General features: G+C 36.8%; 1 protein-coding gene across 1 annotated transcript in view; it reads right to left on the bottom strand.

Moving 5' to 3' along the window:
• LOC109110929 (vascular endothelial growth factor receptor kdr-like) overlaps nucleotides 1-19,198 on the bottom strand; it is a 47,730-nt gene extending 28,532 nt beyond the window's left edge. Inside the window, exons 1-9 of the mRNA XM_019123881.2 lie at nucleotides 18,998-19,198; nucleotides 18,732-18,908; nucleotides 5,979-6,075; nucleotides 4,558-4,757; nucleotides 3,084-3,208; nucleotides 1,205-1,364; nucleotides 935-1,071; nucleotides 614-785; nucleotides 400-517 (exon numbers count right to left, since the gene is read on the bottom strand). Coding sequence (XP_018979426.2) covers nucleotides 400-517; nucleotides 614-785; nucleotides 935-1,071; nucleotides 1,205-1,364; nucleotides 3,084-3,208; nucleotides 4,558-4,757; nucleotides 5,979-6,075; nucleotides 18,732-18,801 — 1,079 coding nt within the window. The 5' untranslated portion in view covers nucleotides 18,802-18,908; nucleotides 18,998-19,198. The remainder of the gene's footprint in view (nucleotides 1-399; nucleotides 518-613; nucleotides 786-934; nucleotides 1,072-1,204; nucleotides 1,365-3,083; nucleotides 3,209-4,557; nucleotides 4,758-5,978; nucleotides 6,076-18,731; nucleotides 18,909-18,997) is intronic.
• Between the last annotated feature and the right edge of the window lie 395 nt (nucleotides 19,199-19,593).

The following is a 19,593-nucleotide window of genomic DNA, read 5'->3' as shown; positions in this document are numbered from 1 at the left end:
CTAATCGTTATTCTTTTGTCTATAATATTCTCACCATTGGTGCCCGTCTCACACCTAGATTGCCTACACCTTATCATTTCATCGTTGCTGTGTTTAGGGGATACACGCGAGCTTTGGGAGTTATGTTTACATTAATCTACACCCCGCCTCCAGCAGCGTGGGGGTGTCAGAATGTTCGAAAACAGTATATTGTCGGAAAGCCTTTTCAAACTTCTTTTAGCCCCCAAACAAAGAATGAAAACGAACTTCGTTTGAAGTATACTTAAGACCCAATCAATATAATAATCATACAATAAATTAAATATTAGTGGAATACTTTTAGTTGGTTACTACACATCAAATTCCTCTCATGGCATCCGAGTCACATTTCTTTTTTTTAATGAAAAAGCATGAATTTACCACAACACTCTGTCTGGTGCGGGCAAGGCATTGACCCGTGGCTCAAACTGCACCTTTCTACCCTCTACAGTAGAGATAAAGTTGCGTTTATTATGGGTCACATTAAGGAATGGATGCTCTGTGGAGACAAACAGAAAAAAATGTAAAGAAATGTATTAAACTTTCCTACAAAAGCACGAGTGTGTTAGGTAGTGGAAGAACATCACATCCTCACCGTATACAGTAACTTTAGTTGAAACTTGAAGCCTTTTCTCTTCAATTGATGCTATGCATGCATAAGTGCCCTTGTCCTCCATTGTCACATAAGGCACGATTAATGCATTAGTCATCATGATGATGTTGCCAGGTTGGTCCCTTGTCTTGATATTATAGTGAGTGCGATTGATCTAAAAGCATAGACAGGAAGTTCGGAGGATGTCAGTCAGGCCAAGCTTTACATTTGATCTGAATGTGTACTAATCTAGTAATCTAATACTGCATGTCTTTAAATAAAACTCCAGCATCTTTAGCATCTTATCATCTCCTGATAACCCACCTGACTCTTATGGAACTGCCACTCAAATTCAATTCTGCCGTTAAAGGTGGTCTCTGCAGAGCAGTTGAGGACCAGGGTGTCACCGACCAGTAATTTTGGTCGTTCTGGTTCGATGGCAATGTTTTCCAGCTCCGCCGCTAGGCACAGAGAACACAAGGTACCAACATGAATCCAGATTATGTCATGATGAAAAACTTTTGTAATTTTCAATGACAGATTTCAAAAGGTAATTGGGTAACTGGTATTTTCTCCTTAATTAAAATGACTCACTTTGCCTTAAGAGGATGTAGTCTGATAAAAACTGTTTGTTATCCACACTGGTCATACACTGAATCAGTTGGTAGCTGTCAGTAGGGTTCAAGGGAATCTTGAATCCTCTCTTTGGATCCCACTCCAACTGACTTTTTACATGATCTGACATAGGATTCATCTGAAGAGCAAGGAGAGAATTTATTAAGTTTCTTTAAATATAAGTGATAGTTCTTTCAGTGAAGAAGGAAACAAGTTGTGTGAAGCTTTTACGGCACATGATTAGTAGCCCATCCAGTAATGAGCAAAACAGGGATTAACTTGTCTGTGAGGAACTGATCATAGTTGAGTTGTATACTCCATTTCACTTCTTTTGTTTGTTCGGAGTCCAAGTGCCCTGCTAGGAAAGAAGGGAAGGAAGGAAACAGGAAGGACGAATGCCACAGATCTTCCAATGGTAGAAAGGTCACATAACTATCTGTGCCATCTGGCTTAGAAGTGTTTATCCATAGCAAAGAACTGTGAGAAATGACCATAGAACCACTACATGGCCATTGTGAGATTAACAATTTTATTGATTCTCATGCAAATGACAGGATAGAATACAGAATACAATTCAGAATCTGATTTTTATTTTTTTTTCCCTTTAACAAACCACCCGAACTATACCCTAAAGATGGCTTTAAGGTCATTCCTTGGCTAACGATAGACGAACCACACACTCAACATTGTGTAAAGAAAAAGGAGTCAAAATCACAATAAAAAAAAAAAAATTAAATAAAATGTAGTCTTTACCGTGTCACAATCAAAACATGCTATTCACATGCTCCACTTCCAAATAGATTAAGTACTTGGACCATTTTTTAAAATACAATTTTAAGTTGTCCCTCTGCTTATATGACATTTTTTCATATGCAGCCACTCTTGAGAGTTCAGCTACCCATTCTTGAAAAGAGGGGGGCGTCTTCTGATTTCCAGCTCCGGAGAATAATTTGTCTGCCAATCAATAGACTAGTTTGAATCCAGGAGTTTGTGCCGGGCGTTTATTAAATCATTATTTATCCACCCACCTAATATAAAAAGCTTAGGACATAGTAAGACCTGGAGGTCTAAGATTAAAAACATATGTGTTCCTGAACTCTTTTACTACATGGCCATTGTGGAAAAAAACACTATCGTTTAAGTTTTAACTTTAACTATCGTTAGTTCAGTTTGAAGGATTGAATCTACTGAATCTATCACTGCTGTGTGTGTGCACTTTGGATGGGTTAAATGCAGAGCACCAATTCTGAGTATGGGTCACCATACTTGACTGTATGTCACATCACTTTCAGTTTCACTTTTCACTTTACTGCTTTCACATATTATGTAAGAAGCTTCTTTCTAATATACATAAAATAAAATAAAATAAAATAAAATAAAATAAAATAAAATAAAATAAATGAACAAAGGTTTACTACTCAAGTAAGGTTTTTTTATGGTGAGCTGGGCCATTTTTTTCCCATAACTTAGTCTTCATGGACATGATGTGTAAAAAAGGTATTTTATTTATAGCCTGAGTTTCTATTTTGAGTGAAAACAATAGTATAACACTACCTTCCTGTTCTCACAGGAAGCAGACAGAGTGACTCCTTAGGCCTCCTTGAGCTTCCCTGAGCCTATGGCACACTGTCTTTATCTGAATACACATGCTCAGGGGTTTGATGGGTATAAGTAACTCTGAGATGCCCATGGTCCAAGGCATTCTTCAATATCAGACCATACAAAACACATCCTCTTTTTTCATATTCAAGACTTCTGGGGCATGGAAAAAAAAAACCTCTATTGTATATGGCCTTAAATTAAAAGTGAATATTTTTACATTCAATGGGTTCAAAAATTAACTTAAAAAAATACTCACAGTCTCAAGGATAACATGTTGATTTGGGGATGTTGTTCTGCATGGGATCACAAGAAAAGGTTCATCCCGATATGCAAAAAGCAGGTGTGGTGAACTATTAGCCTCCACAAATGGATGATTGTGATCTGTGATTTAAAATCAAGAATTAAATAATACAGTAAATACAAATAATTTGTTTTCTTAGCACAAATCTAATTTACTGACCACAAACACAATAATTCATTAAATCACTTATGAATTTGAATGGCATTTTTAAAAGTATTTAATCTTTTATCAGTGAATTCTTAGAATTCAGGCAATGCCTAGACATCCATCCTAGAGGAGCAATTAAATATCCCAGATAAAGTCAGATCATTTTTCTCTTTAAACAGCAAACTGCCTCACAGGCTGCTGGATAAAGAAACAGAAACAGCTTGGCAGGAGGGGATGTTACTGTACAGCTATGCTGTGAAATTGGCGTGATTAAACAAACAAGATCTTCTGTGTGCTGACAGTGTTCATGTAATAAAATATATTTTTAAACAAACTTATCTCACATAAACAGTGGAATCACATAGTGAGATGAACCAGGGGACTATCAGGTTATATATGCAGCAGGCTGCAGTGGAAGAGGTCTGCTAAACAAAACAGTTGGTGAGCCAGAGACTTGGTGAGCTGTGTTGTCATTTTCACTATAGTCTTTTGCTAAAGTTAAACTGTAGATCAGCTCTTTGGGACATACACTAGTACCATTCAAAAGTTTACAGTTGATGAGATTTTTAAAAGAAGTTTCTTATGCTCACCAAGGCTGAATTTATTTTATTAAACACCACAGTAAACACAGCAGTGTTGTGAAATATTATTACAATTCAATTCATTATTACATTCTTTCTTGGGACATTCAAAAAAATCTATGCTATTGCACTTGCTTAAAATGTTAACAGCTTACACAGTTGTCGGGAGGCACAGGAAGAGTCTAAGCAGAAGCCCAAACAGGAAGTTATCAAAGACCAGGCTTCTAGAACAATCAAACTCTGTTTCCATCTCTAAAGACATCCAGCTTAATAGCCTTGCTTTAAGTCTTGGTTTTATGTGTCAATGATTTTCTATTTCCTAGTCTTTTGACAGCTGAGTTCTGTCTTGCAGATATGGTCCAGTAATCAGTGATTCAAAACTTTAGAGTGCAGTCCTAGCTGCATAGTTACTAGCTCCACTGCCTGGCTCACAGGTTTATGGCTTTGTTGTTGTTTCAGTGAGGTGAAGTTTCTCTTTACTTCATTTCTTTTTTTAAATCGCAAGCTTTTCTAATGGCTTGGGGTTTTTCCAGGTCCTGTTTCACACAGAAAGACCTCAAAAATCTCTTCTGCCAATTAACTGGAAGGAAAGTGGCAAGTTCCTCAGTTTATCTAGGGATCATTTCTAACCAAAAAAAGTGACATACACATATATTATGTCAAAAAAAAGTGTTTTATAGTAAGTATTTGTATTATCTTACCTTTAACAAAAACATATGTGGACACCTCATGATCTCTAGACTTTTGGTGACCGCTGCATGTGTAGAAGCCAGTGTCATTGTGCATCAGGTTGTGTATGACCAGCTTGCTGCAGTGCTTGTGCATTCCCTCCTTACATGGCTCAATCCGTACCGATGACACATTTCTGTTAGCCAGCCTCCATTGTATGGAAGTTGATCCGCTAATGAAAGTCACACCAAATAAACAGAGCATTAGCAACAATTTCAAAGGCAAGTAGGCCTATGCCAGATTAAATAGGCATTGCAGAGAGTATCTGCCACTATACCATTTGATTTTTAGCTATGTACGATAATATTACCGGACTAAAACAAAACAAAATCAGGAAAATTATACCACCAACCACATACAAACACGTTCTACAGCCTCTTTTAGTTTACTCTGACATTACAAACATAATCATAAAGGTAACAACAGACGTTTTTGATCGACATCCTGAGCATAACTTTAGAATTAAGCGTAAGGAGGGTTTATAGAAAGATCAGTTTAAAACAAATCCTCCATTCACTGATGCTTCTGCGGTTCCTGATCACATTTGTTTTAAAAGTTACAAGAGCTCTTTCCAAATGACTGAAAATGAGTTTTTACTCTGAGACCATGTCAGATTCCTCATCCATATTCTCAGCATATTCAAACGGGCTTATACTGGAAAGTTTTAAAGTTTCTTTTAAAGTGTCCCACTATCACATGGGAACAGGTATTTAATAGATTAAGTGCCCCAATGACATGTTTCAAACAGTGTTTATTTTTAAAAGAGTACATTAAAAGGACCCCAGTGGAGAATCAGACATATCTCACATACTGCTGCTGCCTCTAGACTGATGGGTCATGCACCTTCAGCCTCAAATCTCTGTCCAGAGCCAAAGACAGTATCAGTTTCTGGCTCACACGGCCTTCTAGGAAGCGTTACATTAGTTAAGCTTCTTTGGGGTCAGCATTCCTGGCATGACTGCAATAGCATGCAATGTTCTCTCAGATTCCAAATGTGTGTTTAAGAAGCCCCTGTCCCCCTTCTCTTTCCACTACATTTGGATGAGATAGCTATTTTTGGACTATACTGCCTTCTGAGAGCCTCTCATCCCATGTTTTGAAGAGTGATGGTGTGAGATTAGTGTGCTTGCATACACACCAGCTGCCAGCCAAGTGCTTATACAGAATTAAAGGGATAGTTTACCCAAAAATAAAATGTTGTAATTTATTCATTTACTATGTTATTTCATTTACTAAGTTGTTCCAAACCTGTCTGATTTTCTTTCTTCTGTGAAATATAGAATATATTTATCATAAAATGGTTTAAAAAGGGCTATTTGGTATAATATCAATAAAATAAACATATTTTAGATTTAGTGTTTGTGTGAGATGGGACAGCAGATGGGTACAGTACCTGCAGATGAGTGTGAGTGTGTCACCAACATGCTGAACGTGTGTGTCTCCGGCAGGAAGCAGCTGTGGATCAGGCCTACGAGATCCCTCTACCAACCCTACAGAAAACACAACATAATACAACACAACACACAATCAGTGACACACTAACATCACAAGTACAAAAGCACCACAAAAGCCACAGTGTGGTCAAACTGACAGCCTCCAATACAGTAATATAACACTGCAACAAGTTTCCAGGTACAAGTTTCAACTTTTTGTTCAAGCATACAAGATGTGCTTTACAGTTCTTTCTGAAGAATTGTAAGCACAATGCAAAACTGTAGTTAAGCAAACCATAAATGGAACACTAAGAAATTGCAAGATGCAACTTTTTGAGAGTATTCCAGTTTGATTTGGAGAGTTTGATTCAGAATGTTATGCAATAGCCTTTCCGCTCCCATGTGGAACTCCAGAAACCATCTCAGTGCAGTTTACTCTGTGCTGGACAGGTTTAAGCTGGTAGAGATGTGGAAAAAGTGCTTTTGAGCATGTGTATACATTCTTGATCAGAGGAGGGGAGGCTAGAGGTACAGCTGTGCCCCCCATGGAGGATTCACCTCTGTCAGCATGTGTGTGAGAGAACAAGGCAGACCCAGATGAATCAGATGTCCTTAAACACATCCTTCACATCAGTCAGTCCCTATTTTCTGCCCTTGCATAATGCCACCTTTTTATACTTTGATGAAGATCTTCATTTAACTCAGATCTCTTGAGATCTCTTCTGTTTGCTATTATTATAGTGAAGGTTCCCTGCTGGTCTGGGGCCAGGTAAAGCTGATGATAGGAGCCATAGTACGCTCAGGACAGGAAGCGGTATCATTCCCTCTGCTGCCCAGGACGGGTGACATTTGTCTCATAAGTGATTTCCTTCTTTTGAACCTACTCTCTGAACGCTTTCTGTTGTGGCATTGTAACACAGGTTATTTGTGTTGCCAGGCAAAAATGGTATTGTTTTGATTTTTTGTTATAAGAGCAGCCTTCTGGGAAATCTCCCCTGCGAAAAATACAATCGAATACAATCTTAGATCAGCACGATTTTCATTCTGGTCCACACTGGTTTTTGCTGGTCTAACTAGTGGACTAGCACTGCAGTACTGATTTTTGGTATTAAAAGCACAATGCCATGCGGGAGACACTAAAAAAGCAGCTCGATGTGGTGCAAAGATGAAAGACGTCCTTCATCTAGTGCACATTTACATGAAAAAAAAGCAATTCAAAAGTAGTTAAGTGGAATGCAAAAACATCTTTTGGGTGGACAGGTTCACTTTTTCATTATTTTTCTATGTACTTGCAGACATACTCACTTTTCCAAAGCCTCATGCATCTCATTCTTAAGTTACTATCTCATTTTATAACATATTACGTTCTCTCTCTCTATAAAAAAATACTTACTAATAAATACTGACAGACATCTTCTAATACTCATGTAGTTTTTCCCTCACATGATTTAAAGTCACAGCTGCATTCACAGAATGAACTTACTACACCAACACTGCAACTTACTATGAACTTCCTCTCAGTATGCTTCAACGTCATTGTTATTTCACAGTCCAAAGTAAGTCATGAGGAGGGAATGTAACCAGAGCTTTTCACACAAAGTACACACCTCGATCAGCTTGATACTACCCTCTGCCTGGAAGAGACAAAACCAGACATAACCACAGCTGTACTAGTCAAAAAAAAATACTCTCCCCTATGGTGACTGTCTTATTGCTCTAGAAATCTGTTCTGTAGATATTTAGACAGATTTGACTTGTAGATTTACATTTACACAAAAAATAAAACACATTAAAAATGTCTTTGCTGTGATGTTGATGACTTTCATGAATCACAAAAAGCCACAGACCAAATGGTGTCAAAGACCTCCTGTCTCAGACACAATTCATCATGAAATTTCCTAAAGCTCAAATGTTGTAAATTTTGTCCACATGTTTTATGAGTCATCATCACTCATTCTGATGAGGATGTTTTAGAAACACTGTACATCTAAATCCATTCAATCAGAGTTACAAGAACATGCTGCTCACACTGTAAAACTGAGAGATATTAGTCATAGTGAGTCAAACTGGATTTGACCGCACTGAAATGTGTCTACCACACAGAAGCTTCGGTCTGATACAATATGAGTTCTATGAGAATCATTTATTCCTGCTGAGATCCACATATTCTTATCGAAGCTCATTCACAGAAGTACGCCTGCACACAAACATGAGCAGTGAATCACATTCTATAAAACCCAACAATTCAATTCAAGTTTATTTGTATATCACTTTTTATGATACAAATCGTTGCAAAGCAACAAGTTTCTACAATATTTAGTAGTAGCTTATCAGTGGTGACTGTCAGTTTATGTGCATATGGCAGAAATGTACGGAAAAACAACTCTCGCTGTCTTCACAGCTGCCCTTTTCAGCAGGAGGCCCCCAGCACCCCACCTAAGGAGGAGTACTTTCTCATAAAAACCTCATCTCTGTCACTGTACATACACGTATTCCCACAGCACATAGCCCCCCACCTGCCCCTGATGTCTGTCCAGTGCTGACCTCAGCCCAGCACTTTGCTCCCCTTTCCACCAGCTGTGTACTGCATTCCTCCTGCACAGAGACTAAAAAATGCCAAAAATGAGGCTTGTTGTGGTGTTTCAAGGGGCCTGGGACTTGGTTTCCATTAAAACCTATTAAAAATAAAAGACAACCATGGAAGAATGGAAAAAAACACAGCGCTGATGCTCTAGTATATGGGCTGCCATATTCCACATGATTAGCCTACGTTCCTCTTGTGGGAACAAGTAAAAGACATGTCACTGTCAAAAGTTGTGCTCCTCCTGAGCTCTTACAATCATGCAATCAGTCAATCATGGTGTCCTAATTGATGTTTGTAGTTTTGTTAGGAAGAACAAGAGAAGGTTCATGTTCAGAAGAGCAGAGGAGCCTTCACAAAGACGATAGTTTTAAATGTTGAGATGGGAGGCACAAAACACTCTCAGCTTAAAGGGTTAGTTCACCCAAATATTAAAATTATGTCATTAATGACTCACCCTCATGTCGTTCCAAACCCGTAAGACCTCCGTTCATCTTCGGAACACAGTTTAAGATATTTTAGATTTAGTCCGAGAGCTTTCTGACCCTCCATTTAAAATGTATGTACGGTATACTGTCCACGTTCAGAAAGGTAATAAAAACATCATCAAAGTAGTCCATGTGACATCAGAGGGTCCGTTAGAATTTGTCGAAGCATCAAAAATACATTTTGGTCACAAAAGAACAAATATTACGACTTTATTCAGCATTTTCTTCTCTTCCGGGTCTGTTGTGAGCGCGTTCACAACACTGCAGTGACGCTGCTGACGTACGACGCTGCTGACGTGTTATCTTTGTTATTGGGCGCACCAGAAAACACATCAGCAGCGTCGTACGTCAACAGTCACAGCAGTCGCGTTCACAACAGACCCGGAAGAGAAGACAATCCTAAGCTCTCTGACTAAATCTAAAATATCTTAAACTGTGTTCTGAAGATGAACGGAGGTCTTACGGGTTTGGAACAACATGAGGGTGAGTCATTAATGACATAATTTTCATTTTTGGGTGAACTAACCCTTTAAGCTGAAATGTGTGGGTTTTTCATGCTAAGTTGACTTCTGGAGAACTATAAATAATATCAGCATTGTGTTGTGAAACATTTAGACCAAAAACTGTTCAGTTTTTTTGGACTTCATTTTCCGCCCTTCTTGAGAAATGGAAAGTTCCCTTCATGAGAAATGGATACAAACCAAATTTAGCTGATATAGGATTATGTTTGGGGTGTGAAGAAAGTGAACTTGGAACAAAACTGAGATCTGATCTAGATATTTATGATGATCCGACAAGTCCTTCAACCACAGTACTCTTGTCCTTGAAACGAATTTTGGCACTCTCTGACAAACTCCTTCTTGCATTTGCATTGTCCAGGAATCAGAATATTCATTTAAGAAGTCCTGACGGAGATCAAGAATAACAAAGAAGTTGCGAGTGTTCTGCCATTGTTGTGACATATTGCCAGGTATGGTGTCCCACACTCAGCAATTGTGCTCTGCATTTAACCCTTCCACACACAGCACTAAGTAGAGAACACACTCGGGAGCAGTTGGGGTTCGGTGCCTTGCTCAAGGACCTCAGTTGTGGTTATTGAAGGTGGAAAAGAGTGCTGTATATTCACTCCCCCCCACCTACAATCCCTGCGAGTACTAAGACTCAAACCCACATCCTTCGGGTTACAAGTCAGACTCTATAACCATTAGGTCACAACTGCCACTACTTCTGGATAAAGAAAGGGGATAGTTGTGGCCTAATAGAGAGAGTGATCTGACATCAGAAACAGTCAAAAGTTGAACAAAACATTCGCTAATATTACCAATTAGATCTTGAAGTACCTGTTGATGAAAAAAATATAAAAATTCTCTGAGCATACCTAAAAAAAATCGAATTAACTGGATGGTATTTTGCTTACATAACATACTTCATTTCCAATAAAAAAAATGTACCCACCCTATTGTTCATTTACCATGTCATTGGTCCCTGGTTGATGTTAAAAAGCTGGAACTTATGAAGTCAGATTATGCTTGAGTTAGATTTTTTTTTTTTTTTTTACAGATATAATTCAATTTACTTGTGTACAGTCTTTTATAGAGAGGATATCCTTTTGCTGCCCAGTAAGTGTTGGTCATAATATGCGGAATTCCCTACTCTGTGGCTGGTACGAGACTGCCTGTGCTTCCCGTCCACCCATGTGATACACAGTGCCGGTAAAACAGGCTCTGGGGGGGGAGGTATTTTTTGAGCTTACACAACAATAGAAATGTATTAATCATTTATCCTTGCCACAGTATCCATTGTGATTTCAAAGCTTTACAAGCAACGAAGGCTTCTTAATAAATAAAAATAACGTCAAACAATAGTAAGCGTGTCCATGGCCACAAAACCCAAAAGTCAGGCAACAGTTGCACACGAGACATCAGGCATTAATTTCTTTCCTGTCTTTTTCAGAAGAAGACAAAACACCCTTCTGGGACATGTGAAATCTATAAATACTGGAATTTTGCAAGACAGAAATTTATTGTGAATATTTGTCTATATAAGCTGACATATTATGACAAAAACAAGATTTTTTTTGTAAAAGATACTGTGACTGTACCTTTTCCCTCATTAAGTTATCCATATACTTGATATCATAAATCATGTAATATGTAGTCAAAAATATAAAATACACAAATGACAAACTCAAGTATCAAATGACAAAATCAAGTATTCCTGAGAGCTATATAATAAAATGTAATAATATGTGTGCTTATAATTTTACTATAATTCATGTGATAGTTCAGTGGTGGTTATTCTGCCTCTAATTATGCAGCTTTTACATAATTAATGGCATTTAATGATGAATTATCATTGGTTCAGTCTGTCACACAAACAACAGTAAAAGAAATTCATAAGATGTTCAAAGAGCTGATGGAAGACAGAAGTGTAAACTTAAAACAAGAGACTACCCGCCAAAAAAGTCGCTACTACACCTCCAACTGTGCTGCCTGCTGTGCCTTCTCATTCACTGAAGTGTTCTCTTGTTGCAAGTCCCTTTGCTACAACTACTGATCCCTGCCAAACTGCAAGGTTAAGACAACAGCAATGGAGAATGCAGATTTTATTAGTTCCTGGATTGGTCTTGGGATGGTGGAGTCGAAAACCCAACACACATACACACACAACTTGTACAAAAAATAAAATAAGATGCTAAATTAAACAACAGCTGGCAACAGGCTGAATGGTAATTCTGGTCATATTTGATCAAATATTAATGGAATATGAAGAACCTTGGAAATAGTCTCCATAAGTGGATCTTTATCCCATAAGCTTCCACAATATGTTCTGGAGCTCAGGGGATTGTGCTATTCTTAATGCTGGAGATTCTGCTTGAAATTGCAATATAACGCAACATGAGCAGCCATCATGGCCTGCACAGAGACTAACTAGTGTGTCAAAGAGAAAAGACAACTTGGAGGTAATAACCCATGACCAAAAAACATGACACATAAATGTCTTATTAAAGTCCTATGCACACTAAAAAACCACACTACCTAACTTTATCAGTAATGACAAATTTTCCCAGCTGATAAAACAATTGACAGCCAATCAAAAGCATTTAAAACAGCAGATGACGTGGGCTTATAACAAACAGAACATTAATATTCTGTTGGTGTGGAAGCTGAAATACAGTGTTAATTAATGTTTTAATGTTTAATGAAGGCAGAAAATGGAGAAGACTGCAAATGCATAGAAAGCAAGCTAGTAAGTAAGACAGAGATGAAAAGAGAGAAAGAAAGAAGGACGTCTGTGTACAGTCTATAAACTTGTGCCACCCCACCTCTGTGGAATGAGTGAATGAGCTTGAATTGCACTTGGCTGACCCCTACCTACTGTATTAATCCCAACATGCACTGCTGTTGAACGGCTGTTCAGAAGGAACATTACTGTTCTTCCTGAGCCTGGAAAATAAAATGTAATCCAGAAAAAAGCATTACGCACGTTTAACCCATCAGGCACCCATTTAATCGTTTACTGTATTTACACTGCTTGAGTAAGTTCTGCGTAGCAAGATGCAAGTACAGTTTCAGTCCTGAACCTATTTTGACTGAACTCAGCAGAATACTAATTAAAATGCACTATTAACATTTTTGTCACTTGCAGTACAGTAGGCTTTTATTAAGCAACATAAATAACTACTCCACTGTTTGAGAAAAATGTGTGTCAGTCAGGCTTGATGTACATACTGCAAGGTGGAGGGGGGGGGGGTGCAAGGCGCCAGTGCAATTAAACAGCTGACACATTTAATACTCCATTTTTGGTCATGCAGATAAGAGTAAGACAACCCGCAAAGTGTTAAAGAAAAAAAAAACTAACACTAGCTTCTCTATTCTTTTTGTATTCTATCTATTTATTTTCTTTTTATTTATTATACAATTAACAAAAGCAAAAAGGACTATTTTTATTGCAATAAAAAGAACATTTGTGTTTTTGTAATTAAGCAAACAAACAGGATGCACGTTCTGTCATCTCTGTTCTTAGTTTCCTTTCCGTGAACTTGTTTGGGGATCGCTGTGCCTCATTTCTGTTTTATATCTGTTATTTATTTATGTCAGATATATTTCACATATTTATACCTTTTCTATATATATTATGATTGTATTTTATTTTTATGGAAACAAATTTTGATATTTTTAATGTAATTTGCATATATTTGCCTTAAATCATCCTGGCGACCCATTTTTGACCCAGGCCAGGGTTTGAAAACCTAGGCTGTATAGTTAGGTCCATGCAGAAACTTGTGAACGATGCTCTCATAGGCTAGCTGTGTCATCACCGTTTTGTGACATCATTGAATGTTCCGGGAAAACTAAAGTTGTATTGTCAGTGTCGGTCACGGCGCCTTTTAACTGCTGATTTGGATCCGGCAATGATTCATTTACAAATTAAGCACTGTTCAACTTCCTCATGCAAATCAAATTTAACAACTTTTAAGTCTTGTAATATTTCTTAAAATGTACAGTACAGGTCAAAAGTTTGGAAACATTACTATTTTTTAATGTTTTTGAAAGAAGTCTCTTCTGCTCATCAAGCCTGCATTTATTTGATCAAAAATACAGAAAAAAAAGTAATATTGTGAAATATTATTACAACTTAAAATAATAGTTTTCTATTTGAATATACTTTAAAAAAAAAGAATTTATTCCTGTGATGCAAAGCTGAATTTTCAGAATCATTACTCCAGCCTTCAGTGTCACATGTAACATCCAGTCTATCACATGATCATTTAGAAATCATTTTAATATTCTGATTTATTATGAGTGTTGGAAACAGTTCTGCTGTCTAATATATTTGATGAATAAAAGGTTAAAAAGAACTGCATTTATTAAAAAAAAAAAAAAATTCTAATAATATATATTCTAATAATATATTTTCTTTACTATCACTTTTTATCAATTTAACACATCCTTGCTGAATCAAAGTATTGATTTTATTTTAAAAAAAAGAAAGAAAAAAAAAATTACTGACCCCAAATTACTGACCAGTAGTGTATATTGTTATTACAAAATATTTATATTTTAAAAACATAGCTTCTTTTTTTTTTTTTTTTTTACTTTTTATTCATCAAAGTATCCTAAAAAAGTATCACATGTTCTGAAAAAATATTAAGCAGCAGAACTGTTTTCAACTTTGATAATGAATCATCATATTAGAATGATTTCTAAAGGATCATGTGATAATGATCCTAAAAATTCAGCTTTGCATCACAGAAATAATGATAATTTAAAGTATAATAAATTTAAAAACAATTATTTTAAATTGTAATAATATATCACAATATTATTTTTTTTTCTGTATTTTTGATCAAATAAATGCAGGCTTGATGAGCAGAAGAAACTTCTTTCAAAAACATTAAAAATAGTAATGTTTCCAAACTTTTGACCTGTACTGTATGTCTGTTATCAAGGTATCACACATCATTTTATTTTCTGTATAGAGTCAAATCTCTGTTATGCAGGATGAACGCTTCCAGACTGAAAGCACAAAGTGAACCTGCAGTTATGCTCTGCTTTCGTCCTGCTTATGCATGCAATGTGAAACAGACCTAATTTGTCAAGCCAGTAATGAAATGTTGTATTACTGCAATGTTGTGATGGTAAAGGAGCAAGTACGAGTTGGCTAGCACGTATTCAGTGAGTTCTGGAAAGTAATGCAATGCAGAGGGTTCTCAGATGTGTAAAATTCCTGGAGTATTTTAACCTTTAAATGGTCCAGCAAAATTTGAAAACAGAGCCCTGGGCAATATCTGGATCTTTTCAAGATGTCTTATATCTCTCCACACAGCAGCATTTGTGGATTTTTTCTTACTTAAAACAGACTTCATTTTTAATCTTTCTCATTCCTGTAAGTAATTTCTAACAGCCAAGTAAAAATGTGTTTCACTTCTCTAAATGTGTTATATGAGTTTATAGAGCTATAGTGCAGAGTTTCACTAGTTGCTCTGACTCACTTTGTATTTCTTATGTAACAGTTTCAGTTGATTTATTAATACTTGAGAAATCACAAGACATATCTAACTCTCGGTCTGTTCGCAATTGTGTTCCGGGGGGTTGGGGGGGCTCCCCCTCGGTCCATTTGGCACGGGGCCCCTCAAGCACGAGGCCTGGTGCGGCCGCACAAGTTGCACCTCATCCCCCCACCCACCCCCCACATTTAGTTGCGCTACATTGATAAATTCACAAATTTCAGCTAACAAAACTTGTCTTAAACGTAATAATCACAATGCATCACCAAAAATCTGATGACAGAAGAAAAGTGGCACACGGCTAACCTATTTTTGATTAATGGATTAACCATACACCCCTGGCATATAAAATATAATAGCATGTTCTTCCGCTCTACCATTGTCTTGAGGTGGGGCGAGTGACACACATTTGGAGTAGAGGAGTAAGCAAGAAGTCTGGGGAAAGAATCTTTTCTCAGGTATACGTGTCACATTTCTGTGACCTCTACTGCCAGAACAATTCCAGGGTGCCTCCTGCCTCTCCATCCGCTTCCTTCATGTGTCTTTCCCACGCTCAGCGTGCGGACAGTGAAGGAAATCTACTTGGAGACCTTGTAGACAAAGCTTGAAGACCCAGAAAGTCATGGGGGGAGCAGTATTTCCTCTGTTTGGATCAGAGTAAGAGCTGCTGTTTGTTTGGACAGCAGGAGGAAGACCTGTATCTGTAGTGTACAACTGCCCTGTCACAATGAACAATGGCATCCATCTTTTACTATCCATCTTGTTTATAAGGAGATGCAGCCAGAAGTCCAAGCAGCCAAGAGTCAACAATATTCTCTTATAAACACATATTCTCTTGTCAAACTCAAAAACAACACTGGACCTGGAGATGTGACCATACTACAATAAACTGTTTTGGATGTTATCAAAAACACACCTGATATTTCAAACAAAATGTGTGTTTCCTTCTTGAAATAACTAGTAATTAGTGACTCTGAATAACTAACTAGTCCCTGAGGATGGACGAATGCAAGAAGTGCCCACTGCCCTACTATTCTTCCATCATAAGCTGTGATGATTGGTTGGTCCCCAGAATGATTGGGGTCCCTAGAAAATGAGCAAACGTCAGTTAAAGTATTTAAGCCCCAGCGGGGATAGATCACCTCCTGCTTTCCAAATGAGCATTTAATTTAGGGTAAACGTACCTATTAAGCTCAAGTACCCATTAAGCACACTTCCATATTTGAGCTCAGATTATAAAAAGAAAAAATTATGTATTATCATACTTGATGTCTTAATCAATTAATGTGTTTGTTACTACATATCTCCTGTAATTTCAAGTCAATCACATAATTGCACACTGAGATATGAGTCTCCATGTGTTCACACTCCATGTGCCTGGAGGCCATTTTGAAAGTTGTCTGAAAACTTTCACCAAAAGAGTAGCTCCTTAAATGTGAATTTTTTTTTATTTTTTTTAAAGATATTTAAGCCTTTATTTTGGGTAAATTTCACTACTTATTGTAAAATTAAGAGATTAATGTTTAGACTTTTGCAGATAATAACCTGGAACTTGGATGTGGGAAATAATCACAGTTAGATCCAAAAGATAGTTTAAGCAACATAGCGCAGATGCTACAGAACAGTTAGCTGACTGGCTGTATAAAATTGTGTGCTACGCTAATATATTACTTCACAGGCATTACTGCCTAGTACTTTTACATCCATAATATTACAAATTGACAGATTATTACTGGTCTGTGGTTTTAAACTGCTGTATTTTTTAAAGATTACATATTATTTTACGGTGTGGTTAAAGGGTACACTACTATGAAAATCACACAGCGTCAGTGTGACATCAATAAGAAAAAGTATAATTTCATAGATATTGTTAATAGTAGTTAAAATACAAAAAATTGTATGAACTTAATACATGACCTAGATTAATTATTTTGCATAATCTTGTCATTTTAATAAATATTACATGAAATTTATAAAAAAAATTGTTTCTGCTCCCATTAAGCTCAGTGTGCTCTCTTTAAGCTCTTCCACATTGAACATCTATGTAAATACTTCATAAACAAACTTTAAATATTAAGTGAGAGTTTTAACTTTAAGTTAATCGATTTTCTATAGATTCTGTCAACTCAAATCTGCAGACTGGCTCTGACCTTCGGTAACTACTGTGAACTTCTCCAGACTGTAAATCAGTGGAAATTTGGGGCAAAACTCTCGTAGTGTAGTCCAGCCTTAAGAGACTATAGCTAAATTAACATCCATTCAAAAAGAGGCTTCATAATGAGGCTAGTGTCTGTGTTCATCCCTGTGAATGAAATGTTTTATTGGTTTGTTTTATTTGATTTTTGAATTTGTGTTACTTAGCTGAACATGGACTGGTCTAGATGTTGCAATGTGCTTAAATGACACTTCATTATGAATATATAACTGATCAAATTGTATATTGTTGCTTGATTTTTGTGTTCCATTTTTTTTTTTTTTTTTTTTGTGATTGACTTTGTACATTCAAAAAATAAAATCAATTGTTCTTTAAAAAGGTTGTTTAAAATAAACAAGAATTTTTAATAAAACATGATGTGAGCTTAATGGGAACAGGGATGTGCTTAAAGGGTACAAACATGTACCCATTAAGCACAGACAGACTTTTTGCATTTAATGATGTATATCTTAATTGAAATGCTTTTGTCATTTAAAATAAAATTAAACTGAGATTAATCTTTTATCTTAACATAACTTTTTGTACTGAAACCAATATCTTGTGCTCTGAAAATGTCTCAGTGTAGATTTTGGTGAGCTTAATACGTTTACCCTATTGCCAGAATACAGAGTGCTGATGACTGGGTCTCAAAACCCAGTGAGCTGCACACCTAGACAAAATCTGGGACCCCCAAATGGGTTCTTACAATCCATTAGGCACATATGATCCCCAAAATGCTGCACCAAACAATCTGTGTAAAGGTATAGGCAGCTCATTTGGTTTTGAAAAACATATCAAATGACATCAAAGCAGATTACCTTATTTTAAATTATTACATTTTAATATTTTCTACAATGAACATCTATAAAATCACATCAATGCAATGCCTTCAGATAAGTTCTGTACTTTTACTAGTACAAAAACGCTGTAAAAAGTCATCACTGTATCAAAAGACATCATATTTGTTCCCATCCAATTCATTACTCACAATAATAGTAATTTCTTCCATTCTTCATTGAGAGTTTCTCAATTCTCTTCTTCAGTAATTAAAGTCGAAATAGTTTAAAAAGTGCAGTGAACTCATGACTGAACGTCAGTGACTTTCAAGTTAAAGACTACAGAATATATTTTAATGAAGAAACTTCTCATGTTGTAATAATAAGCTATTTTCTAAAATGAAAATAGTCTGACATCAGAACAATTACACGGCTAACCATTAATTCAATGGCATGATGTAAGTGAGGTCATCTTATTCTAACACACTATTTTTGTCATCATTACATCCACATCTGTTTGTATCCATCTACACGCAGATCAGTTAATGCCCATAAAGCTGACAACATATGAACTTCAACCCGCATCTGTACAACAGCAGCCCATTGAAAGATCGCGTGCCGCTTCACTTAAAGCGCAGTAAAATGACAAAAAGCGCGAACTTACCACTTGAGAAGAAATTAAGAAGCAGCTGGAAAGTGAAGAAGCCTTTGACTGAGGTTTGAACGGGAGTCATTTTGTCCGGTAACTCCTCACAATCAGCTGTCACTTTATATTTGGATGTGGCTGTAATAGCCCAGGTATTGTGATTTCTCTTGGCGTACGGTTAAATGTGTACAGTTCCTGTTGATATGAAAGGGATTGTTGTTTCTAGAGTGAAAACACCTCTTGCTGTCTCTCAGTGAATGTAAATGTGTCGCATGGTCCTGAACCTGAGCCGGTGTTGAGCAGCTCCAAACTACTCCCGAGGGCAGGTGCGATGTTTGCTCTTCCTTCCTAAAACTGAGTGAATGAACTTTCAAAAACTAGACTCTATGAAGAAGGTCTAACGACAGTATATCAATGAAAATAACTAATACCAACCGACTGATAAACCACCCCACTGCCTTTGGCTTTTCTGCTGGGTTTGTCCTCTCGAAGGCTTTATATGAGTGAAGCGGGGACGGAAGGAAACAACGTCACCATAGTAACCCTGCAGCGATACTCCACCGCACTTTCCTGTTCAACTTACGATATTGACCATGCAGATATCGATTAAGATACTCTGTCTTGTAATGATCTGATTAAGTAAATGTTTTTGTTATTTTCTGTCTGATTAAATTAAAGATTTATTTTATCTCTAAGACACATATCCCTCCCAAATGCCTCTATGAATGTGAAGACTTCACAAAGTAGGATATTTCACCATTGTTTTGAACCTAAAATCCCTTAAATATCTAAGTGCAAAGGTAAACAGGCATTGTCTGATAACATATCAGTCAAAATACCTTGGGAAAACATTTACAGGGTTTATTTTTAACTTCAGCAA

Source organism: Cyprinus carpio, chromosome A14 (assembly GCF_018340385.1).
Source record: "Cyprinus carpio isolate SPL01 chromosome A14, ASM1834038v1, whole genome shotgun sequence".
In the NCBI taxonomy this organism is placed as follows: Eukaryota; Metazoa; Chordata; class Actinopteri; order Cypriniformes; family Cyprinidae; genus Cyprinus; species Cyprinus carpio.
Note: the sequence above shows the minus strand (reverse complement) of the source record. Positions and strands in the feature narration are given on the sequence as shown.